The sequence below is a fragment of the Camelus dromedarius genome, chromosome 5, assembly GCF_036321535.1.
Source record: "Camelus dromedarius isolate mCamDro1 chromosome 5, mCamDro1.pat, whole genome shotgun sequence".
In the NCBI taxonomy this organism is placed as follows: domain Eukaryota; kingdom Metazoa; phylum Chordata; class Mammalia; order Artiodactyla; family Camelidae; genus Camelus; species Camelus dromedarius.
In genome coordinates this window covers 93,385,069-93,410,200 of record NC_087440.1, presented here as the reverse complement: position 1 = coordinate 93,410,200, position 25,132 = coordinate 93,385,069, and the positions used below count along the sequence as shown (strand labels likewise).

Sequence of the window (25,132 nt, the reverse complement as noted above, 5' to 3'; positions counted from 1 at the left end):
CCCCACCTACATTTGTAGCTGCCAGCTGTCAGTACCTTCCTTGGGGGTGGGGGTGGGGGAAGACCTCTCCAGGGATGGAAGGCTCAGACTCCTTGTTACTCCAGGGCCCAAACCAGGGCCAGATCCACAGTAGGTGTTCAGCACATAGATGACCCATTGGCCCCAGAACTTCCGGTGTCCACCTTCCAGCCAGCCTCCTGCACGCCCTAAGGGGGATCTGCCCTTGCTCCGCAGGGGCCTTGGATGGGTATTTTAGGACAGTCTTGGCCCCTGGAGCCCCCAGCTCACCATGTTGGAGCTACCCACTCAGGGTGCATTCTGAAAGTCGGACTAACCTGACCCCCTCCCGACCCCCACTCATTGGAGGCAGAAGCCCAGAAGTCGTCCCAGACCAGCCCTTTTAACAAGGCCGTGAATAGAACTGGGCCGAGAAGTGCGGGCTCACTGGACAAACTGGGAAACTGAGGCCAGAGAGGACGTGGCCTGGGGACAGGCCCCAGCAGCGGGGCGGCGGCCGGCCGGGCTCAGCTAGCCGCTCGGCCCTGGCCCCCTTCGCGAGCTCCTGGCCCGCGGTGGGGGCGCCCCGGGCGGGCGGCGGAGGCGGATGTGGGCGGGCGGCCGGGCGGGGCGGGCGCGGGGCGGGGAGAGGGCGGGCCGGCGGGACCGAGCGCGGCGGGCGGGCGGCCGGCCCAGCGCAGCCAGCGCAGCCAGCGCAGCCCGGAGGAGCGAGCCGGCGGCCGCGCACGAGCTCCGGGTTCGGCGGCGCGCGAGGCCCGCCCGAGCAACGCCCGCCGCGGCCTCCAGCCCGGCCCCGGCCGGCCGGCCCGCGGGGATGCGGAGCGGCGGGCGCCGGAGGCCGCGGCCCGGCTAGGCCCGCGCTCGCGCCGGACGCGGCGCCCGGTGAGTCCCCGCCCGCCCGCCTGCCCGCCTGCCCGCCGCCGCCCGCCGCCCGGGCCCGGATTTCCTCCCCGCGGCCCGGCCGCTTTGTTCGCGGCCGGCGGGGCCCGGGCGCGGGCCGCGCGCAGCCGGAATGGAGGAGCGGGAGCAGGAAGTGGCCGAGCGCGGCCTGGGCGGGGAGGGCGCGGGCCGGGCCGCCGCCGGGGGTGCGGGCCGCCGGCCCCTGCCTCCCTCATGACCTTGGGGAAGCGGCTCCGCCGGGCGAGGCCCGGGCCGCGGCGGAGGGGTGCGGCCGGGCGCCGAGGGCCGGAGGCTGGGACGCCCTTGCGGCCGGGGGCTCTCCGGGCGCCAGGCCAGCGGGGCGCGGCGCACAGGAGGTGCTCGGGGGGCTGAGGAAAAGGCTCGCCCCGGCCCTCGTTCAAGTTTGTGGGTGGGCCCTGGAAGGAGACCTCGTTTTCCCGTAGACAGAAAGTTGTACATGGTGGCTAGGTGCCCAGGCCAGCCCACAAAGGACTACAACCCTCCTGGGCCCAGAAACTGGTTCCTGACCTGGGTGGGTTCTGGAGTGCTCTCCACCCACCCCAGAGGCTTGGGGCCTGGAGGGCGGCTGGGCCCTGTGGCCCGACCTGGGGTATCCCGGGGCAGCTGGTGAACTTGTCAGTGGGTGGGACTGGTTCCTAAGTATGGCCGTGGTGGACAGAGCTGGGGCCACGGGCCGCGGCATTCACTCCTGGCCCCCTCCCACCTAGCTCCAGACCAGCCCTGACCGTTCTGAGCCCCTGGTCTAAGTAAGGATCGGGGTACACTGGTGGAGGCTTGGTTCCCTGCCACCTAGCCAGACATAACAGATAATAAAACAGTGTTTTGGAGGCAGAGGCAGAGGGCCCCTTCAGAGCATAGATGATGATTATATTTTTAAAGTTGTGACTTAAGTAACAATAGCAGTAGTACACCTGTATGGTGCAGGCACCCCCAGTACAGAAGCAGCGGGAAACAGAGGGCCCCTCCGTGCCTCCCGCCCTGTGCCCAGAGGCAGCCCTGGCGCTGGCTTGGTGTGCGCATTTCTGTGCAGATGCACACTGCCCTGTGTGTGTGCGCAGATACACTTTTACATACGGGGCTCTCGGCAGCTGTCTGACTCTGTCAGCGGCAGGCCTTGCTCACTCCCAATTCGGGGTGGGGGGAAGTCCAGAGGTCTTTGAGTCCAGCCCTCTGCCTCCAGGCCACGCCCACCCAAGTGTCACCAGAGTCCCCTGTACCTATATGCCCTGTGGAGCTCAGAGCCCTGTCCTTGGTGGGGTCTTCCTCCAGTGTCGCCATTCCTGCCTGTGGGCCTGCACTTTCTTCAGGCAAAGAGCATCTTTCCTCTCCTTGTGTCAGACACGGGGCAGTGAGTGGGGTCTTCCTGTCCTTCCAAATTTAGCCTAAGATCATCAGTGCACAGCGACCTTCTCTGGATGCCCAGCCCATGCCTCAGGAGGCCAATAAGCTGGGCTGCAGGAGAGTGTCTAGGCAGCTGTAGGAAGACCCACATTGAGAGGGATCTGTTCCAGAGTACTCAGGGTCTCTGCCTGGCCTGGGGGGGTCCCAGGGAGGAGTCTTTCCTGGCCTGCCCTCAGGATTGCCCATCAGGAGGGGTAGCAGAGGACTGTTCACGGGAAGAGTGTCCTCTCGCAGGATGCCTGGAACCAGTGACGTGGGAACTGGGTTTTGAGGGATGCCTAGGAGTTCATCTAGTGGCGGAGCCATGGGGAGGGCTGTGCAAGATCAATGACCAGAGTGTCCAAGGCTGCTGGTGGGCCACTGCAGGGCGGTGCCAGTGCCTCTGCATTTGTGCAGGCACCCCCCCCCCCCATTTGTTGCTTCCTGAATGCTGTGATTATGGGTCTGTAACCACCCTGGACTGGGTGCTCGTTACAGACAGGGCTCATCTGAACCTCTCTTTGTCCGCAGCGCCCAGTGCTGAGCCTGGCAAAACCAAAGATACTGGGTACATGTGGGCCGAATGAATGAACCAGATTCAGACTGGCAGGGGCGCTGTGGTTTAGGAGGGGCTTGGGGTTTCTTTGGGGTGGATGGGGGGGGGTTCATGTCACCCTGGAGGGCCCCGGGCTCTCGTTTGCACTAGCCGCCTGCACTCCTGGCCCTGACTTCTTCATGTTTGAATTTCTCTCCTCTCCCAGTCTGGGGCAGGGAGGAGGAGCCCTGTGTCTTACCTGGGAACCCCAGCCTGAGGGCAGGAACACCATGGACAGGGAGAACTGGGCACCCTCACCAGAGGATTGGGGAGGCTGAGTGGTGTGGGCTGAAGCAGTCAGGGGGGTCTACCTGGAAGAGTTGGCTTCTGCTGGGTCAGCAGGTTAAGGAAGCCAGGATATACCAGGAGGGCCTTTTTGGGGAGGGAGTGATTTGTACAAAGGCCAGGAGGTGGGAATGAGGGCAATAAGGGGGGACAGTGAGCTCTGAGGGCTTGGGGGTCCAGGAGAGGTGGTTGCAGGGGACTTGAAACCCAGGTGGAGGGGAGGCCTTGGCCTAAGGAGCCATGTGAGTGACATGAACTCTATCAGGTTCTGTGGCAGGAAGGCAGTGCTGGGGGTGGCAGTGTCTCTGAAGGCTCCCCTGGGGGTATGAGGAGTGTCCCCAAGCCCAGCACAGCCTTACACTTCCCTTTGCTTCTTCCAGAGGCCGTAGGTGGTGGTTGGGCTCGGGGAGGACCCTGCTGAAAGGAGTGTGAGCGTGGTCTGGGCTGTGTCGGCCCACAGGAGCCTCGGCACCATGAATGACGTGGCCATCGTGAAGGAGGGCTGGCTGCACAAACGAGGTTAGTGTGTGTGAGGTGGCCTGGGCTGGGGGTCCCCAGCTTGCCTGGGCTCCTCAGGTGGCGAGATGTGGGCAGCCTGGGCTCCTGGACTGGTCTGGGTGAGCGTCCGGGGCCCAATGTCCCTGCAGCCTGAAGGGCGCAGCCTCATGGGACCTCCCGGGCAGGGATGTGAGCCCTGGGGTGGCATGTGGCCTGTAGAGTGGCTGCCTGGCGGGGCTGCGGGCGGGGAGAGCCACCCGCTTTCCTGGAAGGCGGTGAGGACACTGGGGCCCGTCCAAGGCCTGGCACACTGGCGGCCCGGGGCACTGCCCGAGGGCTCCTGAGGGCAAGGCTGGGCCACTTGGCCTGGCCCAGTGCCAGCCTCAGGCCTGGCCATGGAGGGTAGGTGGCTCTGCACCAGCCAGGGCCCTGGCTTAGGGTGTGTTTGTGCTAGAGTGGCTGAGCCTGGTGCCCACCCGGCCTCCCCTCTCCTCACTCACGGGGCCCTGTTCCCAGGGAGGGCTGGGCCAGGAGCTGGTTGGACGAGAACCTGGGCCTTGGCCTCACACTTCCTAGCCCTGCCTATGGCCCCCTGCCCTGCTCCCCTCAGATGCTTAGGGGTCAGCATTGGGGGGATGGACGGGCCATATGGCCAGGGGCCCTGGGCAAGTCACTCCCTCCTGCTCCAGGTTGGGGATTGGCCAGTCACCACCCGCCCTCCCCAACTTCCTCTTCCTCCAGACCTGTTCCCTCAAGGCGATCCCACTCTGGCTAGCCACCAGCCAAGTCACTCCTCACGCATGCCCTCTAGGGAGGGTATCCCCCTCCCCACCTCAGGATCCCACAGGCTGTTGGGTGGGGGGGACCTGAGACACAGATGGAGCAGACAGGCATGGCAAAAGTGAGTGTCATGAGACTGGGTTTTGTGGGATGCATAGGAGCTCCCCAGCAGAGCAGGCTGGGAAACTGCAGGAGCTGCGATGGGAAGCAAAGCAGTGACGGAGATGAGACGTCAGGGGGGCTGCAGAGGGCTCGGAGCAGGGCATCGAGGATGTGGTCAGCTGTGTGTGTTTAGTGCTCATTTTGGCAGCTGCAAGGAGGACAGTGTGCTGGGCCTTGAGACCTAAGCGAGGAGGCTGCGGGCGCCTGTGGTCGGTGGTGAGCCCCTCTGCCTGGCGTCCCCCAAGACTTCCTGCACCTGCCAGCCTCCCCCCATGGTTACGTCTTCCTGATGCCAGGAGGACCTCTTCTTGTGCTGGGAGCTCCCTCCATCAGGTCTTGCTCTGTCTGGATCTCATAGCCCTCTTGGTATAAGGGAGCCCCTCCCTGAGTCCCCATCCTCCCCTCTCTGCCTGGTGGCAGCACAAGAACACACCGGGGACCCTTACCTCTTGATCCTTGGCAAATGTTTGTTGACTGCCTGTTAGATTAAGGACCAACCTAGGAGATGCCTGGTCCTTAGGGCTGCCAGGGCCCCTGTCCCAGTTACTGGGGCACTCACTGGGCAGCCAGGGGCAGGAGGGAGTGCCCTCTGACGCCCGGGTGCATCTCAGAGTGCCACTCAGGGTGTACGTTTGGAAGGTGCTGGGGGCACAGGGCATTAGGCCCTGTGGGGCTTCCAGGGAGCTGGATTTTAACCTGATTCGGCCACCCTGTCACTGTGTCCTTCTCCAAGGGCAAGTCTATTGATTCCTCTGTGGAGGTGGGGGAAGGCTGGAGGGAGCAGAGGGCATGGTTTGTGGGAGGCCCCAGGGACGGGGTGCAGCCCTGCTGCCCAGCCCCCAGTCTCAGGCCAGGAGAGAGGGTCCTAGCCCCCCACTGCCTGGGCTCTTCCTCCAGCCTTCGTGCTAGCCCGGGCAGGGTGGTGCAGCAGGGTGGCCGGTCAGGGGCAGCGCTGGCCCTCTTGTGGCCCAAGAGGGGACGTTCCTGCCCCGATGGGTGCCTGGCTCCAGGCTTAGGCCCCGGGTCCCACCTGCACTGCTTGCCCTGCTTGCCCTGCTTGCCGTGGAAGGCCTGCCCTCAAGGATGCCCCCTCCTCCGCCGGCCCCTGGTTCCTGGGGACCCCTGTGCATCGCAGACGTGTCCCGCCGCCCCCACTACTGTCTTATTCTCTCTGGTCTCCCATCCGTCCCTCCTTCCGTCCTTATATGAGTCTGTTCTTCCGCACAAGTGGTTGGGCCTCTCCTGCGTGCCTGACGTTGGGGTGACTGGGCAGAAGGAGCAGAGGGGTGGGAGAAGGCTGGGTTTGGGGTAGGTGTTGGGGAACTCAAGGGCGACCCCAACGTGAGGCCGGAAGTACATGGTGGCGCTGTTTCCCGGGGAAAGCGTGCATTTTCTTGGCTGGGGCAGTGGCAGGATCAGGCGGCCTTGGTCCGCAGGCAGGTGGACATGTGGGTTGATAAACTTAATGGGCAGGAGGGTGGATGGTCTGAAGATGCTTCCGCACACGTGCTCCCCTCAAGAGGCCTCCCTGCCTGTGTCCCCACCCCTTCCTCTCAGGAGGAGTTGGAGGAATGGCTGGAGGAGGGAGATGAGCCTCTGTGGGGGCGGCTCTGGGGAGTGGGCAGAGGGCTCCAGCCCTCCTCGGCCCCCCTCCCCATCTGTGGCCAGCAGGGTCATGTTGGCCCAGCCCCTTCTTTGGCCAGAGGTCCGATTCTGAGTGGGAGTGGGGGTAGCTAGGACGGTCCTTTAGGACCCAGCTCCTCACAGACCCGTGCGCCCCCACTCCACACCCCCACGCCCTGCTGTTCCTGCTCCTTCTTACCCGAATACTGGGCGGCTGCTGTGGGATAAAGGCCTGCCCCTGCCCAGTCTGCCGCCTGCCTGGTATCCTGCCTTGGGCCTGCACATGAGGGGTGATGGTACCTTCAGGGGCTGCCTGGGGGTTAAGTTGAGAGTTGCGGGGTGGGGGACAGACCCCTGGGCCCTGCTCCTCCTCCCAGCCCTGGGGACATGGGCTCCCATCTCTTGGGAGTAGCTCAGGCTACTTCCCTGGGGTAGAGCAGCCAAGGAGGCAGAGGACAGCCCGGCTGGGCAGCCCGTGTGGCATCTCTGGTCCCAGCCTTGTGCTGACCTGCAGGACCCAGGCAAGTCCTCCGGGCCCTAGTGCCCCTGAGTGTCCAGCAGGGGGCTGGTCCCCAGGAGAGTGAGGTCAGGCTGCTAAAGGCCCAGAAAGTAGTAAAGAGGAGGGTGGGGCCGGGTGAGGCCAACAGGGACTGGGGGCAGTTGTCCCGGGTGGCAGGTGGACATCCCAAGCTGTGAGTAGGTGTCTCCAGAGGCGGGCGGACTTCTTGAGTGAGAGCGGGACATCCCGCGTGACAGGCAGGTGTTCCGCGTGGTGGGCAGACACCCCAAGTGGTGGGCAGCCCTGCTCCAGCCCTGGTGCTGGGGCCGGCGGACGTGGTGCTGCTCAGATCATTGTTAAAGATTCGGTCTGTTACGTGCGCTCCACTGATTTTTAAAGGTTGATAGTTTATAAAATCCACCCTCCTTCAGGGTCAAAGTCTGGCTGGACTTGGCCCAAGGCCTCTGGTTTGCAGACTGTGTTCTGTGTGCAAGGACCCAGGCCTGAATCTGTGCCCCCAAGGCCCTGTGGTCCCTGCCCACTTGCCCTGGTGCCTGCTGGGCTGTGCATCACCTGGGCTGCCACCCAGCCCCGTAAAGAGCTGCTCCTTCACCAGGAAAGCCCTGCGTGCAGGGTCCCATGCTCGGAGCCTGTGGTGTGGTAGTGGCCACCCAGCCAGGCCTGTGACTGTCCTCCTGGGTGTCCCTAACCCATGGACGGGCCAGCTGGACCAGATGGGCTGGGAGAAGGCAGGAGGCTAGCCAGATGCTGGGCCCGGGGTGGAGGAAGGGACTGCAGGCTTGCACAGCTGAGCAGGGCCTGGGTAGGGGGGAGGGTGCCGCCCTGGGGCACCCCTGGGCTCAAGAGGGACCAGCAGAGGAGCCACCAGGCCACAATCTGGCAACCCAGGGTTGAGGGGCAGGTGGAGGAGAGCCAGCCTGTGGGTGTGAGGATCTTCTCGCCCCTGGGATCCTGCGAGGTTTGCCCGGCGTGTGCACATATGTGTGTATGTCCCAGCTTAACTTCACCTCTGGGAGTGGCGGGCCTGGCGGGGCCCTGTATCCATGGAGCTCTGGGGGCCAGTGCCTGGTGCATCTCAGGCCTTGCTGTGCCCCCCACCCTGAGCCCATTTCTGGCTCGCACCCTCCCCCGGCTCCAGGCCAGAGTGGGCAGGCCCTTGTCACCCCTGCTGAGCTGGTCCCAGGTGTCTGGTGGGGAGTGGGTTCCTGGGCCCTGGCTCCTCCCCCACCCCCAGACCAGGCTAGATCCTGCTTCCTGGGGCGGCCATAGGCATTACCTGCCCCTTCAGGTGGCTCTGAGATAGAGAGATGGTGGTTCCACTTGCTGACACAGGCTTCCACTCATCCCCAGTCCTGGGGTGCCACAGCAGGGAGCCCTGGAGGGAACAGCCTGGCTCCCCTTTAGAGGGGCCGGCAGCAGGGGCTGAGGCCTGCGGGGGGTCTGTTGATCCCCTTCTGAGCACGCACTGCCTGGAGGCCCTGCGGGGTTGAGGGTGTGCACGTGCATGCTGCTAGTTGCTCTGCTGGCGTGAGGGGCCCCTAGGACCATTTGGTGGGGGGGCTGCTTCCATCTCCCTGCGCCCGGGCTGGAGGATGGGCTGTCCTGGGCCTCCAGCCCCTCAGTTTCCCTGGCTGTCGGGTGAGAGGTGCTTAGGTCTCGTCCAGGACGTGCTGCGGTGGATGTGGCTTTGGTCTGAGGGTCCCCTCGGTCTACTGAGGCAGCTCATGCAACACTGGCCTCCACAGGGGTCCAGCGCTACCCGGGGGCAGGTCAGTGCAGGCGGCCAGGCCTGAGGGCTCCTGCTCTGAACAACAGTGCCCAGGACGGAGGGAGCCTGCTTCTGGAGGGGTGCTCCTGAGGCCGCTGGTGGTGGCACGAGGCTGTGGCGTGTGGCTGTGGCCAAGGCTGGCCGGCTGGCGTGGGGCCAGGTTTCCTGTTTTGTGAGTGTGTTGAGTTTTCCTTTCAAAGCAAACAACAAAAGAGGAAGTTGGGGCGTCCTTGCGCTGAGGGGTGAGGGGTCACTGCCCACCCCCGCCCTGGGTTCCTGGGCCTGAGCCTGCTGGGCCTTGGTGGGCGGTGCTCCCGCCACCTTCCTGGTCCTGAGGTGGAGGGAAGGGGACCCGGGCCACAGGACCCACCCAGCCACCGTGGCCCTGGGACGGCCTCTGCTGACACCCCGGCCGCCCCAGGGAGCAGCATAGTGTGTGCTGGATAGGAGGGAAGCTGAGGCCTGGAACCGGAGGGGCTGGAAGGCCAGGGCAGAGTCTGGAGCCCCAGCCCCAGACCCCTGTCCGCTGCCAGCGCTCAGGAGAGGCCTGGGCTGGGTTGCATTAGGCCAGTTCCTAGAAGTGCCCTGGGAAGGCGGGGGCAGGAGGGACTGGCTCGCCGCGGCTGGCGTCCCCTCTGCCCAGGCACACCCGGCCAGGCTCATGGCCAGCGCCCTCCCCACGGGCCCTCCAGTAACCAGAGCCAGCGGCTGTCTCTGTGGGTGGAGGAGGCTGCTGCTCCCGCCCCCTCATCACACACCGCCCCGGCCCTGCGGCCTGCGAGAAGGGCCCCCCAGCCCGGACCTGGCCTCGGGCGGGTTGGCAGAGGGCCCTGGGGCCCCAGGCGGGCATGGAGCTGCGTGCCCTCCACTCTGCCACGCCCTCGCTGCCTCTGCCACGCCCTCCGCTCTGCCACGCCCGTGCTGCTCTCTTCCCGCTCTCCGCGTATTTCTTTAACCTTAGGACACGATAGACTTGTGTTTCAGTGATGTTGGAGTTGATGGTGTAGGCTCTTTGCTGCCAACTGTGCAGGCTTTGGGCTCAGATTCCCTGGGCACTGGATTGGGGCTCACAGATCCCTGGACGGGCCCTGGAGCGCAGCCCTCTGGCCCCGTCATCTCCTGATGGTTCCGCCTGCTCAGAGGCCTCAGCTGGTTTTCCCCATCAGGGGTAGGAGCCCGACAGCGGGCCAGCCTCACGGAGGAGCCCTCCAGCGGGCGAGGGACTGGTGCTCCACTCCGGGCTGGGGGAGGGGGACAGCCAGCCCTGCGTCGGGCATGCAGCCAGCCCGGGTTTGGGGGATCTGTGATGAGCTCAGCTGGGGTGTTGGGGGTGAGGTCCGGGTGAGTGGCCAGGGACATGAGGTGACAGGGTTGGGGACTGGGAGGATGGTCTGCCACCGTGTCACGGTGGGGGCTGAGAGAGGGCGCGCTGTCAGAGCCAGGCCTCGCTGACCTCCAGGCTGTCCTGCCGCGGATGTGGCTCTAAGTTAGTGAACAATAAATGAGGCAGGCAGCTGGGAGGTGGAAGGCCCTTTGGAGGGTCCCTCTTGGCCTGGCCCTCTTTCCGTGGTCCCCTCCCCTGTGCAGGTGTACTTTTTCCTGGGAGATTTAGTGCTTGGAGCCCCACCCCATCCCTGGAGGCCCTGGCTCAGTGAGGCTGGGGGTCACTTAGACGCCAGGGTCTTGCTTCTGCAGGGAGGGAGGTGTGGGTAAGGCTGGCAACCGTGGGCTGTCCTGGCCCCTCAGGCTGCACCCTGGAATGAGTCTCCGCCAAGGCTGTGTCCACGGGGATGGCTCGGCTGCCGTCCCACCTGCCCGCCAGGAGCCAGTGCTGCCTGTGTTCACTCCAGCCCGCTCCCCTCCTCTGCCCTGCCAGGGGAGCCCTGGTACTTCTCTTGGTTTGGCTGGGTCCCTCCTAGGTTCTTGGCACAGCTGTGAGAGGTGTGTCCCTAGGGAAACGTTCTAGAAACCAGAACTTGCATGCCATGTGGACTTGGGCAGGGGCTGCCCGCGGGCCTGGGCCAGGACTGGGGGTGTCAGGAGTCCCTTCTTCTGGAGCCCGTGACCCAGGGGCCAGCGGATGGGGGGATGCTGGTGGACTGAGAGGCCTGGAGGCTGCCCGCTTTACCTCCTGGGTCCCCCCTACCCCTAAAAGTGCAGGCCCCAGATGCCTCTGCAGGCAGAGGTGTCGCTGTGGCTGCCCCTGGACCCTGGACCCAGCCCAGGTCATTCAAACCCAGCTCCCCCGAGCCCTGCAGTGGTGAGGCCAGGTGCACATCAGGTGGAGAGGGCAGGCGAGGCGGTGCCCTAGCAGCCAGCTCAGCTGAGGGAGTCGAGGAACGGGCTGAGGGAGGCACCCACGCGGGGCTCAGGAGGCTGGATAAAGCCCGCTGGGTCCAGCGCAGGGGGAGCAGGTGGGGACGGGAGGAGCCCCTGGGCAGTGGGGCAGTGGTCGTGTCTGGGGTGTCTCTGAATAGGCAGTGATGTGGGTGAGGGTCACTAGGCCTCCAGGGGCAGGGAGACTAGAGGTGGTGGGCGCAGGCCAGGGGCCCAGCAGACCAAGGAAAGGCCCTGGGGACCAAGCCAAGTGAGCAGATCCAGGAGGAACCTGGGGCACCGCTCCAGTGTGCTTGGCAGTGGCCAGGTGTGTGGTGGGCTAGGGTTGGGTGGCCTCTTTTCTGGCCTGTGTGGTGCCCGAGGAGGGGGCAGGGTTTTCAGAGATGGCTGGGCAGGAGGGATGTCCAGGCCGAGGTGGTCTGCAGCTGGCTGCAGCTGAGGGGGGTGGGTGGGGGCAGTAGGTGGTGAGAGGCCCCGAAGCTGGCGCCAGCGCTGTCCTGGAGCTGCAGGAGGGAGCAGAGAAGCCCGTAGGGCCTTCGGCTGTGCTGCCCCCGACGGCGTCCCTCCCTCCCTCCCAGCCCATCCCCGGCCTCCAGAATCCGGTGCACTGGGCTGTGGCCTTGGGGCCCTGCCAGCTTGATGGCAGGGACCAAAGGCCTGCGAGGAGTCCTGTTTGTGTCAAGGAGTAAGGCCAGCCCGTGCAGCAGGACCTGGGACTCTGGTCGCCACATGCCTCCCTGGGACCTGAGAGCCCTTCACGCTGGCCTCAGTGCCCTGGGGAGCCAGTTGGTGGGGTGATCCCGCCTCCTCTGCCTGTCCGCAGCATGGGGCCGGCCCAGCCAGGCTCGGGGCTGTGCTGGGGGAACCCCTGTCTTCCTCCACGTCACCCCCTTGCTCTCCTCTCTTCCAAACTGGTGGTTCATGCCCTTCCGGGGAGGACCCCGGGAGTGCTGCCCTCTGAAAGGCCGTGTCCTGAGAAGCAAGGAGCAGGCTACATGTGTCACCCAACAGGCCAGGGCTCGCCGTGAGTCTGGTGTGCCCCCTGCCCCACGCTGGACACTGGTTCCTGGGCCCCAGGGCTTTGGCCGACTGTTCGTGACCTTGCATTTTGCTGGTGGGACAGGGACGTGGGGATACGGGGGTCTGGGCACAGGCCGAGGCCCAGCAGGCTGGGCTTTGAGATGACCTGAGCCCGCACCAGCCCTGTGCGGATGGACCGCCGTCAGCAGGCCGCTTGCTCACTGCGCTGGAGGAGGGAGGTGGGCGCCCTGCCGCTGTCGGCAAGCGATGGGTGTCTCGACGGCAGGGGACCGCGCGGTCGTCGCTGTCAGCTGGCGCCTGCTCCCCGGGCCTGCTGGGGCTCGCTTTGCTGTGGAGAAACAGCTCGGCGCCGCCTGGCGCCCTGCCAGCCACCGCCTGCCACCGCCACCACCGCTGCGGCAAAGTGTTTATCCAGCAGTTTCCCCGAGAGCTGGAGACTCAGTATTCACGGAGCTCAGGGCGTGGCGGCCGGTGGGCTGTGTGCTGGGGGCTTACAGGCCCCCCACCCCCACCCCGAGACGCCTGGCAGGGGGTACTCACATGTGTCAGGCCTGGGACACAGAGAGCCTGCCCAGGGTAACTGCTTCCTTGCCTGGAGCCCTTGCTGCAGGCGGGTGGGCCTTGGGGTCAAGGGTTCAGGGTGACATGGGTCCCCTTCGCTGGTGGCTGGTCAGGACTGGGGTAAGTGTGGTGCCGTAGGAACTGGGGGCATTGTGGGTCCCTCCTCAACCCTGGCCCAGGGCTGGGCTTCTGAGAGAATCCCAAAGGGGCTGAGCAGCTGCCTCCTGCCTGCCCGCCCAGGACAGACCCTCCAGGTGGGGGTGGGCACCCAGGTTCCTCCCGGTGCCTGCCCCCAGCTCCAGGCTCCGGCAGCAGGCACAGGGGCCTGCTGAACCAGCCATGATGTGGGGCTCCAGGCCCTGGTCTGAAGTGTCCACCCCGGTGGGACAGGGTGGGTGGGGGCCCTTCTGAAGTACTGGGTTGAGCTTGGGTGGAGTGGCAGGGGCTGGGTACCTGCTGACCTTTGACGTGGCCTCTGTCGGGAGATCACCCCAGTTGTGCGTGAGCATCTGGCCTGGGAGAATGGTGGGGAGCCCTATTTAGGGAACAGCTTTCTGAGAGGCAGCCTTGGGCTTCTCTGTCTGTTCCCAGACGGAGGTTTGGCGGCTCCCACTCTGAGCATGGACTGTGCATCTGTCTTGCCTTCATCCCCTTGCTGGCCCATGGGTGTGTATGGCCCAGAGGACAGAGCACAGCTGTGGCGGGACACAGGGTGGCTGCCTGCTCCCCTCCCCCCATCCTGTGTCACCCCCAGTTCCAGGGGTGAGGAGGGTCTGAGGCCCCATCTGTCTGGGCTGACTGCCCACCCAGTGTCCTGTCTGGCCTGAACTCATTCAGATGCAGGCCACGGCCCAGGTCACAGCTGGAAGCCCCCAAGTGACCAGCTGGCTGGACCTCTGCAGGCGGGAGCGTCCAAGGGGCTGAAGAAAGGGGGCTGTGTGTCTCAGGGTCTTGGCCCTGGCCTCCCCAGTGCCCCCTAGGGTTCCCGCTCCTCCTCTGGGGGCCCGTGTGCCAATCTGCTGAGGAGGAGGCCCAAGGGAGGCTGAGGCCCCAGGGAGGCTGCCTTCCCCGCCGGCCATCGCTCCCCACAGTGTGCTTTCAGCTCCTGTGCCCTTCATGTGGGGTGGCATCAGGGGACAGTGAGGGGCTGGCCCTGGGTCTGGGGGCTGGCGGAGGGCCCAGCAGGCTTGTGGCCCCTCCCCACAGGCTCAACAGTGTTGGGTGTTTGCCCCCTCCCCTGGTTCTGGGCTCCAGAACCTTCCCAGGCAGGCTCCTGGGGTGTCGGTGCGGGGTCATGTGGCGGGGGGCGGGGCCCCGTTCCAGGGGGGTCCCGGACCCGATGAACTGCCAGCCTTACCCACAGCGGGGTCTAAGCCCAGCCTGGTGTGCGGGTCCTGCGGAGCTTGCCGACTGCCTGTGCGGGTGCGGTGCTGGGGGCCGTGCTGGGCGCGGTGGGGGCAGCAGCAGTTGGTGAATCAAGATGGATTTTCGGGGCGGCGCGAGGCGCTCATCACTCTCCCCGCGCAGTTAGCGTCCTGGGGAGCAGCAGCTGGCAGGATGGGAGGCACTCCATCAGGCGCCGACAGCTCCAGACTGGCGCGCAGGCGGGTGGGAGCGAGCCCGCTCCGCTTGTGCCCCCACCCCCGCCGCGGCTGTGCTGGCCAGGAAGGGGTGCCCGAGAGGCTGCATGGGACCCGTGAGTGCTGGAGGGGTCCAGGGCTGGGGTGCGGAGCCAGTGTCTGAAGGTGGCCGCACACAGGCTTCCCAGCTGGTGTCCCCAGGGCTTTGGAGGGCTCTGCGGGACTGGGGGGAGGCCTGCCAAATGCTGTTGGGGTTGGGGGCCAGTGACTGGCTGACTCTTGTGTCTTCCTTGTGTTGGTGGTGACCCCTGCCTGGGCTCCCTGGGGAGGGGTGCTGGTAGTGGCTGGAGCCCTGGTCATCCATCCCCCCAGAGGCCCTGGGTCCTGCATGGGGGGGTGGGGCAGACAGAGGGGGCGCATCTGGGATGGGGCCTTTGCCAGGTGCCTGTGTCTGGGGCCCAGCTTGTCAGGAAAGCCTGGCCTGGAGCTCAGGGACCCCTTCCTGCTCCCCGCCCGCTGCCCGGTGGCCCTCTGTTGGAGCGGGTGCCTAATTAGTAAATTCTTCGTTGTTGTTGTTGTTCAAACTCCTTGCTCGGCAAAATGTAAATGAAACATTTTTTCTGGGTGTCAGTATGAAAAATGGCAGCCGCTGCCGTATCGCAGAGGACATCTGCCGTGGTGCCGAAGTGCAAGCGCCTGTATACGGCTGAGGCTGCAGAACTTGGGGGACACTTCCCTGGGCTCTGAGGTGGCTGTGGTGGGATGCAGGGCCAGGACCGCACAGCTGCCCCCCAGAGCTGGCTTCCCTGCGGAGCCCACGGCAGTGCTCTGGGCCCCTGGGCAGTGAGTGTCGTCCCACGGGTGGCAGGGGGCTCTGTCCGGCGTGCCCACCCTGGGGACGTGCTCCAGGTGGGCTTGTGTCACAGGCAAGTCTGTGCATCCCAGTCTGGGTGTGGTGCCAGCCCTCGCACCGCTGGGTCCAGGCTCCATCCTCTGGGCGGGGGCCAGCTGCGGCGGGCAGCCCACTCGCCATTGTCACAGTGACTGCTGTAGCCCCCACTTGGCAGGATGGTGGGCGGGCGGGGAGTGCTCTCTGCCCTGAAGCCCCCCGGCTGTAGCTGGTGCCTGCACTGTTGCTGGGGACCCTCAGGCTTGGGCCGGCCTCCCGCCAGTTGCACCCCTGCCCCCATGTCCAGGTGCCCGCCCACCCCCTTGCCAGCACAGGTTGTGGGGTGGGCTCGCCATCAGAGGCGCACGCTTTCACGCAGTGAGCCCTGCTTTCTGGCCCGCCCCCTGCGAATCAGGGTCAGCACCCCAGAGTCAGGGCGTCCTGGGTGCAGCCGTGCCGGCATGACAGCTGCGGTTTGCCCTGGGCATGGGGGTGGGCGTGGGGCCCGGCAGCCGCGCCCCTGACGCCCGCTTGCCCTCAGGGGAGTACATCAAAACCTGGCGGCCCCGGTACTTCCTCCTCAAGAGTGACGGCACCTTCACCGGCTACAAGGAGCGGCCACAGGACGTGGAGCAGCGCGAGTCGCCCCTCAACAACTTCTCCGTGGCACGTGAGTGCGCCCACGGCTGCCGGGTCAGGACCAGGGTGCTGGGCTGGTGGGCAGGGTGGAGGGCGCCCCCACGCTGGGTTCCCGGCCTCTGTCTGGGGCCGGCAGCCGGCCGGGGACCAGGCTGGGCACGCTGGCTCCGAGTCTCCCTGGGGACTGGGCAGCGGCCGGCTCTGCTGCCAGGGTCTCTGTGCTGAGGTCCGTTTTGTTCTGAGCACTCTTGCTCTGGAAGCCAGAGGGCCTGGCCTGGGGCAGCTGGCTGGTGGGGGCCCCATTTCCATCGGGGCCACTAGGCCTCTTTCCACAAAGCCCCTGGGCAGGAGGCAGGAAGAGAGTGTGGAAGGGCCACCCAGCTTCTGGGAGCCTCTGTTGCCCCAGCACTGGGTCTCAGAGGCCCCAGACCCCACACTGGGCCTTTGCATCCGCCCTCCACTGGGTGCGGGTCGGGGCTGCCCCGCCCGTGGAAGGGTGAGTGTAGCACTGCCGGCCTGGGGTATCTTGAAATGCTCAACACACTGGTGCTTTTTCTAGACAAAGTGTTACAAGTGGCCTCGTTCCATACCTGCAGGTGGTAGTGGGGTAGGGGGAGCAACAGGTGTGACCCTCTCCATGGGCTGGGAAGACCCAGGCATGGAGGCAGGCCAGCTGGTGGGATGCTGGACCAGGCGGGCCTTCCAGCCTGGGCCACGTTCCCAGCGCTCAGCCGGGGCTGCTGTGGGACACGGGCCCAGTGGGCGGGTGAGTGATGGGCTCACTGACTGGCAGACCCCCGGGCCCTCCTCAGGCTGCTGCCTGGGAGGCAGAGCAGTCCCAGCTCCGCCCCAGGCTCCTCCTTCCTGTGCCCCTCACCCTCCCTGCCAAACGCCCTGGGAGCCTAGGTCCTCCAGCCCCCTAGCCCGCCAGACCTCGGGTTCTGGGTCCAGGGTCTTGGGAAGGGGCATAGCGGAGGTGGCCTGTCCTCGGGCTGTCGGGGAAGAACTTCTAGCCTCTGTGGCTACAGATTTCCAGAGGTGGGGGGTGGGGGCCATCCTGTCCACACACCGCCGCCCTCTACCCCCGCCGCCATGTGCCTGGCCCTGTGCTGCAGGGGGAGGGGCACGGCCAGCATCCCCCACCCGAGGGCTTCTAATGTGATCAGCAGGGGCCCTTCCTCACAAGGCCCCAAACTGGGGGGGCTCCCTCAGAGGGGTGCTTTAGCAGGGTCTGGTTTCTATGAGCCCTGAGCCCCCAGCCCAGGCTCCTCAAGTCTCAGCAAAGCAGCAGATAAAACAGGAGCCCTGGGGTGAAGGGAGGCCCAGGAGGCAGACACCCTGTTCCTGGCTGCCTCATGGCCGTGTGGGAGCCCCCGCTGCAGGCGCCAGGCTTTCCCTAGGGCCTCCCTGGTGGGGCTGGGGCTTCAGGGCTTGGGTAGGAGGCTCGGCCAGGGCGGGTGCTGCCTTGCTGGGGGGTGAGGCCCCTTGGGAGTGTTTCCCACGCTGATTGCGGGGGGCTGGAGTGCTCTCAGGAGGCACATGGAGGGGTGGGCACCAGCCAGAGGGCCTTCCTGAGCAGTGGGTGGGGCTGGGGCCTTGAACCAGGCTTTAGGCCAGCAGGAGCTCTGGGCCGAGGAACAGAGCCCTGTGGGAAGGGAGGTGGCCGGGTGGGGGCTCCTGCACCAGGGCCTCTTCTTGGGATGGATCCAGGGATGAGGGGCCGAGAAGTCAGGCCCTAGGATGGGTGTCTCCAGTGGGCTGAGAAAGAGGGGGTGCTGGGGACCCAGAAGGCTGGCCACAAAGATTTCCCTCCCTCCCCTGCCCCGTGGATAGGGCATCATCCCCACAGGGCTGGGCCCCAAGCCCCCTCTTGGCCCCCAGGCCTGGCAGACTGATCCTCACTCCCTTGCACTTGGCTGAGCCCGGCCAGGGCCCCTTGCGGTTGCCAGCGCTTAGACGTTGGAATGTCGGCGGCCCCTGTGCTGGCCCCACGTCCCCCTCCTGCCTCACACAGGCTGGGCCAGAATCCAGGCTCTCTCCAGGCCTGGGGCACCCCTACAGTTCCCCAGCAGCAGGTGTGCGTGTGCTCCAGGTGTGCATGATGCTGGTGTGTGTTCTACGGGTGTGCACAGTCCAGGTGTGCGTGTGCCCCAGGTGCGTGTGTGCTGGTGCGTGTTCTCTGGGTGTGCACGGCCCAGGTGTGCGTGTGCCCCAGGTGCGTGTGTGCTGGTGCGTGTTCTCTGGGTGTGCACGGCCCAGGTGTGCGTGTGCCCCAGGTGCGTGTGTGCTGGTGCGTGTTCTCTGGGTGTGCACGGCCCAGGTGTGCGTGTGCCCCAGGTGCGTGTGTGCTGGTGCGTGTTCTCTGGGTGTGCACGGCCCAGGTGTGCGTGTGCCCCAGGTGCGTGTGTGCTGGTGCGTGTTCTCTGGGTGTGCACGGCCCAGGTGTGCGTGTGCCCCAGGTGCATGTGTGCTGGTGCGTGTTCTCTGGGTGTGCACGGCCCAGGTGTGCGTGTGCCCCAGGTGCGTGTGTGCTGGTGCGTGTTCTCTGGGTGTGCACGGCCCAGGTGTGCATGTGCTCCCAGGCGTGCTAGCTTGTTTATATTCCCATGTGCATCCAAGGGCCTGGGCTGCAGCGTGGGGTGGGTACAGCCCAGTGACCCCAGGGCGGACAGGCAGCCTCTCCGGAGGGCAAGTCACTACCAGCCTCCATTCTGGGACTGGCCCTGCTCCAAGCAGGGGAGGTTGGGGCGCTGGTCATCGTGTAGTTGGGAAAATGGTGGGCTGCTCCTACTCAGGTTGGGGGAGCTGCTTTCCCACGAGGCCTCCTCTCTGCTGGCCCCTCCCCAGGACCTCTTAACCTCCAGTCAGTTGAGGGCCATGGCCTGGTACACAGGGGGCCCAGAGACCGAAGGAAGGGCCAGGGAGGGTTAACCTGACCCAGCTCCAGACGCCCCTACGGAGTGCCTCACAGCTCAGAGCCGAGGCCCAGATGGGGCGGGGAGGGCTGGAGACGGGCTCGGGAGGGGCTGGGCCTGGTGCAGATGGATGCCCCCTGCCTGCAGAATGCCAGCTGATGAAGACAGAGCGGCCACGGCCCAACACCTTCATCATCCGCTGCCTCCAGTGGACCACGGTCATCGAGCGCACCTTCCACGTGGAGACGCCCGAGGAGCGGTAGGAGCTGGCGCCCTCCTCGCAGCCCCGAGGGCCCCGCCTCCTCAGGCCCCTCTGCAGGGCCTGAGCGCCTGTGGCGGGCCCAGGCTCCAGGGCAGCGGTCTCCCCGAGGCCCTCGCGGGGGCCGCTGAGGTGGGGCTGTGGAGGGGGAGGCCCCAGACCTGGGCGAGGCTGGGGCCTACCTGACCGCCTTGCAGGGAGGAGTGGACGGCCGCCATCCAGACAGTGGCCGACGGGCTCAAGAGGCAGGAGGAGGAGCTGATGGACTTCCGGTCGGGCTCGCCCAGCGAGAACTCGGGGGCTGAGGACATGGAGGTTTCTCTGGCCAAGCCCAAGCACCGCGTGGTGAGGCCCGTCCCCCTCACCACGGTCAAGGGTCCCCATGGGCTGGCGCAGGAGGACCTCGGCCTTCTGGGTCCCCACCCTGCCTGACTCTAGCACAGGCCGAAGCGAGGGAGGGTCACCAGATCCGGAGGCCCAGGTGCTGTCACTCCCACCATCCCCTCAAACCCCAGGGCTCCGAGTTGGGGCACGTGGCCCTGCGATCTCCTACGAGCCCAGACCCCCACGGGCCCCACCTGTGCTCAGCCCCGAGGCCAGCCGTGGTGGCCCCGGGCCTCTGTCAGCCCCGCTGCCCCCTGACCTGGTGCCTGTCTGCTGCCCTCAGACCATGAATGAGTTTGAGTACCTGAAGCTGCTAGGCAAGGGCACCTTCGGGAAGGTGATCCTGGTGAAGGAGAAGGCCACCGGCCGCTACTACGCCATGAAGATCTTGAAGAAGGAGGTCATTGTGGCCAAGGTAGGGGCGGGGCCTGGGCGGGGCCGGGGGCCCCGGGTGGAAGCGGGCCGCTCACCGGGCCCTGTCCTCCAGGACGAGGTGGCCCACACACTCACAGAGAACCGTGTCCTCCAGAACTCCCGGCACCCCTTCCTGACGGTGAGTCCCTCCTGGGCGGGCTCACATGGGCCAGCCTCTGCGGCTCGGCCATCCTGCGTGCTCAGAACTCCGGCCGGCGGTGGGGGGGGCGCTGTGTGTGCTGCCGCTGGTGCACAGAGGGCCAGGAGCTCCCCATGCCAGCCCTTTGCACAGCCTTCCACCCCTTTCCCTTGGAGGCTCACGCCAGCAGGGTCCCTGTCCTGGGGGCCCTTGGCCCAGGCAGGGTGTGTGGAACAGCAAGGAATTAGCAAGAATCAGTCTGCCTCTCTGCTGGGCTCGGCCAGCTCTGCTCCTGGGCGGTAGGAGCAGCTTGTCAGCAGTTGGGTCGATGAGGGTCAGGACTTGGATCCCGAGTACCTGGGGCTGGCCTCCGGGGTCTTGTCCCCAGGGCTGCCCAACGGGCTATCCCCTCTGCTTAGGTCAGTGTCCTCGCTCCAAGGGACGGCTTGGCCCAAAGCAGGGGCAGAGCAGAGAAGCGGTCACACTTGGGGCGATCTTGCCCCTAGGACAGTTTCTCAAGAGAGACGTCTGCCGTATTTGAGAGCAGGCGCCTTTGCTGCCCAGACTCGCTCATTTGCCTCGTTGTGCCCTTCGTTCCGTCTGTCCGGCTGGACTGGGAGGAAAAGACATGCTCTGGCAGGCCCTCCACCCTTCAGTGGGTCCTGTCCCAGACGCCACGTTGAGCTCTGCACGTCCAGCTGGCCCGACCGTGTCCAGCCTCGTGTGGGTCTCTGTGGGGACAGGGGTGGCAGGGGATCTGAGCGCTGGGGAGGGTCCGCGGCCCGAGGTCTGCAGATGGTCTCTCGTGCGTGTCTCTGTGAATGGGCCAGTGACCAGGCCAGCCCTGCAGGGGAGCCTCACAGGGTCACCGGGACCTGCCAGCTTCCAAGACCTTGACTCACCCCCAGACCTTGGCCTTGGCCTGTGGCGGGGTGGCGGTTCCAGCTCTGCTCCCCTCGTAGGCCCTGAAGTACTCCTTCCAGACCCATGACCGCCTGTGCTTCGTCATGGAGTATGCCAATGGCGGTGAGGTAGGGCCGCATCCTGGGCTGGGGTCTCCTCCCGTGAGCCTGGCCCCCAGGGTCCCTGCCCCCACACTGGGCTGCGGTCTCTGCCCGTGGCCTGGCCCCCAGGGTCCCCCCCACCCCGCGCTGGGCTGGGGTCTCTGCCCGTGGCCCGGCCCCCAGGGTCCCCCCAACCCCGTGCTGGGCTGGGGACCCTGCCCGTGGCTCTGGCCCCCAGGGTCCCCCCCGCCCCGCGCTGGGCTGGGGTCTCTGCCCGTGGCCCGGCCCCCAGGGCCCCTGCTCAGGCTCCCGTCCTGCAGCTCTTCTTCCACCTGTCCCGGGAGCGGGTGTTCCCCGAGGACCGGGCGCGCTTCTATGGCGCCGAGATCGTGTCGGCACTGGACTACCTGCACTCGGAGAAGAACGTGGTGTACCGGGACCTCAAGGTGCGGCGCGGCCTGGGGTGGCGGGGCCGGGGCACGGGGAGGGCGGGCTGACACGGAGGCCGCCTCCCGCAGCTGGAGAACCTCATGCTGGACAAGGACGGGCACATCAAGATCACCGACTTCGGGCTGTGCAAGGAGGGCATCAAGGACGGCGCCACCATGAAGACCTTCTGCGGGACGCCCGAGTACCTGGCCCCCGAGGTGTGCGCCTGCCCGTCCCCCTGACTCCCGCGCCCCGAGCCCCCGCCCGCCCCCGCTGTCCTCCCAGGCGCCCATGTGGCGGCGCCCCGTGAGCGTGCCCCTTGCCCCCAGGTGCTGGAGGACAACGACTACGGCCGGGCGGTGGACTGGTGGGGGCTGGGCGTGGTCATGTACGAGATGATGTGCGGCCGCCTGCCCTTCTACAACCAGGACCACGAGAAGCTGTTCGAGCTCATCCTCATGGAGGAAATCCGATTCCCGCGCACACTCGGCCCCGAGGCCAAGTCCCTGCTCTCGGGGCTGCTCAAGAAGGACCCCAGGCAGCGGTGAGCCCCGCCCCGGGCTGGCATGCGGCCAGTGGCCCGTCCCCGACACCCCCAGACTCTGGCCAGCAGTCCCCACTCATGGCCGGGGTGATGTCCTTGGTCCCGGCTGACACAGGCCGAGGAGCCCCTCATCTGCTCAGGGAGACCCGGCCCTGCCAGCAGCCCCTGCCCACCGGTGTCCTGCCAGGGACGGGGGCCGTGCTGTCCGGTGCTGCACCCAACCTCAGCCAGTGGGAGGAGGGGCCTGAGGCCTGGCGGGGTGAGGGGGCAGGTGGGATGGGGTGGGGGCGGCACTGTCACGTGGCCTCCCTCCCCCCACAGGCTCGGCGGGGGCTCCGAGGACGCCAAGGAGATCATGCAGCACCGCTTCTTTGCCAGCATCGTGTGGCAGGACGTGTACGAGAAGAAGGTGGGAGGGGCCGTGCACACCTGTGCACACACACATCCAGCCACTCACACCCACCCCTGCACACTCCCCTGCCTGTGTCCCCTGACTGCTGTCCAGGGCCCTCCTTGTTCCTCCATGTGGACTCCCTGCACCTCGTGCCCCGTGAGGCTTGGGCACCAGGGTTCCCTTCTGCAATGCTGCGTGCTGAAGGCTGCTGGTGGGGTGAGCGCACCGCCTCCCTGCTCTCCTAGTTCCTCCAGTTGTCTGACCTTGATCCTTCCTGCTGCAGGAAGGGCCCAGGTCTGCCCTCTGGGCTTGCGGGAGCAGGGATAGCGCCTGCTGTTCTAGCACGTGAGGAGGCCTCCCAGGAGCGAGGCAGCTGCTTCCTGCCCCTGTGCCCCTATCCTTGACCATCTGAGGGGCCTGGGAGCCCTAGGCCTAGCCCAGGCTGGTGGGGTGGCTTGCAGGCTTGGGAAGGCATGGAGCACACTTGCAGCCCTCTCCTCCCCTGCAGGCCCCACATGGCCACACGGCCTCCATCCTCCCTGAGACAGGGCACCCCCACCTGCTCAGCTTGTCCGGGGTCCTGCCCCGAGGCCTGTCCCCTCCTGGCCCTGCCCTCGAGGCTCTGCTGCCTAGCGCTGACCCAAGACCCACTCTGCTGGCTCTCCTGGCTCATGGGGGCAGCCCTGCCCCAGGCCGGGGTCTGGGGTGTGGGCAGGCTTGCTTCCTCCCGAGGCTGTGTGCTCCCTCCATCCCTCTACTGTTGCCCTCACGTCCTGCCTCGCAGCCTAATACTGCCGGAGGCCACAGGGCCACAGTGGGGACCCTGAAGATGGGATCCCTGAAGGGTGAGGCCCCAGAGGGGCCGTGGGCCGAAGAGGGCCCAGTTGCATTCCCATCTTCCGGGTGGGGAGCTGGGTGAGGAGGTCCAGGAGCCCCGTGTGGGCTTGGGGGGCCCATCACGGCGGTGCTTGGGCATAGCGTCCCCCTCATAGAACCGGCCATCTGGCTGGGGCAGGCACTGGCCAGCTGCTCCCCGCGTTCCCTCCTCTATTTGGCTGGCATTAGCTTCTGCTCCCTGGGCCTGTGGGAAGTTTATAAAAAACGCAGAAAGAAAAACAAGAAAGGTAGAAAGAAAGAAAAGTGGGCTTGTCCCCTTCTGCCTGAGGGTGTGGGGTTGGGGTGGGGGGCCTTCGCAGCCGGGCTGCACTAACTCCTGTCACCTGCAGGGGCTGTGAGCACGGCCAGCCCTGCCCTTCACCAGGGGCACGTGGGCATGGGTCCCCGACCGCTGCCCTTTCCTCCACAAGTCTCTTCCCAGAACGCTGTCTGTGGGCAGGTGACTGCTTGCCCTTTTCTCGGGGCGTCAGTACTGGCTGGGGACACTCCACTGGAGACGGGACGCATGGCCCAAGCCCGGGGCTCGGCTCCCTGGGGGCCCGGTCCAGGGCCAGGTGCTCAGGTGCCTAACCCAGGCCCCCTTCCTGCAGCTCAGTCCGCCCTTCAAGCCGCAGGTCACATCAGAGACGGACACTAGGTATTTTGATGAGGAGTTCACAGCCCAGATGATCACCATCACGCCGCCTGACCAAGGTGAGGGTGGGCCCTCCTCTCCCGGCCACAGGACTCAGAGGCTGCTCCCCACAGGGAAGCCTGCCGTGTTCAGGGTTTTAGTGGAAAGGTTCCCTTTGGAGGGTGGTGATCAGGGTGGGAAGGCCGCAGTCCCCCTGCCCCGGCATTGCAAGCGTGGGGTCACTGAAGCCTGTGTGGCGTCGGGGAGGCTAGGCTTCTGGGGTCGGCCTCGGATTCCCTGGTGCCCAGGTTCCGAGCCCCCCTTTCTGCCTGCCCTCCCACAGATGACAGCATGGAGGGCATGGACAGTGAGCGGAGGCCTCACTTCCCCCAGTTCTCCTACTCAGCCAGCGGCACGGCCTGAGGGGGCCAGCCGGGTGCGCTCAGGACACTGCCATGGGCAGCCATGTGCTCCGGAAGACGGCTTCCGAGGATCGGGAGGAAGCCTCGCTGGGGGTGATCTGTATTTAATGCCCTTTATTTCTGGATGCGTCTGGGCGGAACCATGCCGCTCCGGTTGCGTGCTGTGGGTAGGGCTGCCTGCCTTGGGTGGCGTCCCCCCTGGCCAGCCAGGGCCAGGGGAGAATGGTCGGCAGTTTTTCTTAATTTATTTCATCCGGTTCTCCAGACGTGGCCTCGACCTTCAGAGAGATTACATTCATGTGGGGAACTGTTGAGGACTTCTGCAGCCACGGGCAGTCGGGGTCAGGGTGGGCCCCCTGCCCACAGTCCCTCCGTCCCCCTCGCCAGCTGTCCCCGGCTGCATCTGTCTGGGCCCGACCTGGGGGCCCCAGAAGCAACCTGGGCGTGCTGTGCTGGCCTGGCCCCTTCTCCCTCAGGGTGGGCCGCGCGGCAGCCCCTGGTGCTGAGCCTGGAGGAAGGCGGCCCTGAGACGGGGTCAGGCTGGGGCTTGCCCATGAGAGGAGCCAGGTGGAATCTGTTGCTGTGTCTCATGCTGTTCACGTGCATATTGGGGGTTGTTCATCTTAGAAGAAAGCCCTCTGTCCACCCCGTCCTGTCGGGACCGCCCTCCCCGATGGCTTCCCCGGTAGCACTTGTCCTGTAGAAGCTTCACTCTCCCGCTGTCACCCCAGCCCCACCCCAGCGCCCTCTGGAGGGGCCATCGCTGCATCCCCCGTGCCTCCCGGCCAGACGCTGCACTGCACCATGGCGTTTTTTTATATTCAACTTTAGTATTTTTACTATTATGAGCCTTCCCCCTAAATTCTTCAATAAAAAAATTGCTTTTCAGCTTTGTGGCTTGATTTGCTAGGTGAAGGGTGAAGGAGCGTGTGGCTGGCCTGCTTGTGGGGGAGCGCCCTGTCCTTCCTGCCTGGCCTGTGCTGGGGTCGGCCCGCCCCGCGGCCTCAGGGATGGCCTTTGAGGGAAGATGTCCTGCGACCCAGCTCCGTCCAGGCTCGCTGGAGGGGAGATACCCTGGCCATCCCTGTCCCCACCTGGCTTCACCCCACCCTCATGCCCCT

The 25,132-nt window shown here is 66.1% G+C and overlaps 1 protein-coding gene across 2 annotated transcripts; it reads left to right on the top strand.

Annotated features, from left to right (window-relative positions):
• Window positions 1-812: 812 nt before the first annotated feature.
• On the top strand, window positions 813-24,899 carry AKT1 (AKT serine/threonine kinase 1). Of its 2 annotated transcripts, XM_064486325.1 has the most exons (14): window positions 814-900; window positions 3,580-3,718; window positions 15,500-15,628; window positions 18,660-18,771; window positions 18,969-19,116; window positions 19,439-19,570; window positions 19,643-19,708; window positions 20,671-20,739; window positions 21,033-21,158; window positions 21,231-21,359; window positions 21,471-21,685; window positions 22,007-22,094; window positions 23,567-23,669; window positions 23,933-24,899. In XM_064486325.1, the coding sequence occupies exons 2-14, from the start codon at window positions 3,673-3,675 to the stop codon at window positions 24,010-24,012; spliced, it is 1,443 nt and encodes a 480-aa protein (XP_064342395.1). In that variant the 5' UTR covers window positions 814-900; window positions 3,580-3,672; the 3' UTR covers window positions 24,013-24,899. The 2 variants fall into 2 exon arrangements, with proteins under 2 accessions (XP_064342396.1, XP_064342395.1); XM_064486326.1 differs by lacking the exon at window positions 19,643-19,708 and having other exon boundaries at window positions 813-900.
• Window positions 24,900-25,132: the final 233 nt, after the last annotated feature.

Excerpts from the sequence above, each read along its gene's own strand:
- AKT1 (XM_064486325.1), top strand. The coding sequence starts at position 3,673 with ATGAATGACGTGGCCATCGTGAAGGAGGGCTGGCTGCACAAACGAG. Across the intron at positions 15,629-18,659 it reads CAACAACTTCTCCGTGGCAC|AATGCCAGCTGATGAAGACA; the intron begins GTGAGTGCGCCC and ends CCCTGCCTGCAG. Across the intron at positions 22,095-23,566 it reads AGGACGTGTACGAGAAGAAG|CTCAGTCCGCCCTTCAAGCC; the intron begins GTGGGAGGGGCC and ends CCCTTCCTGCAG.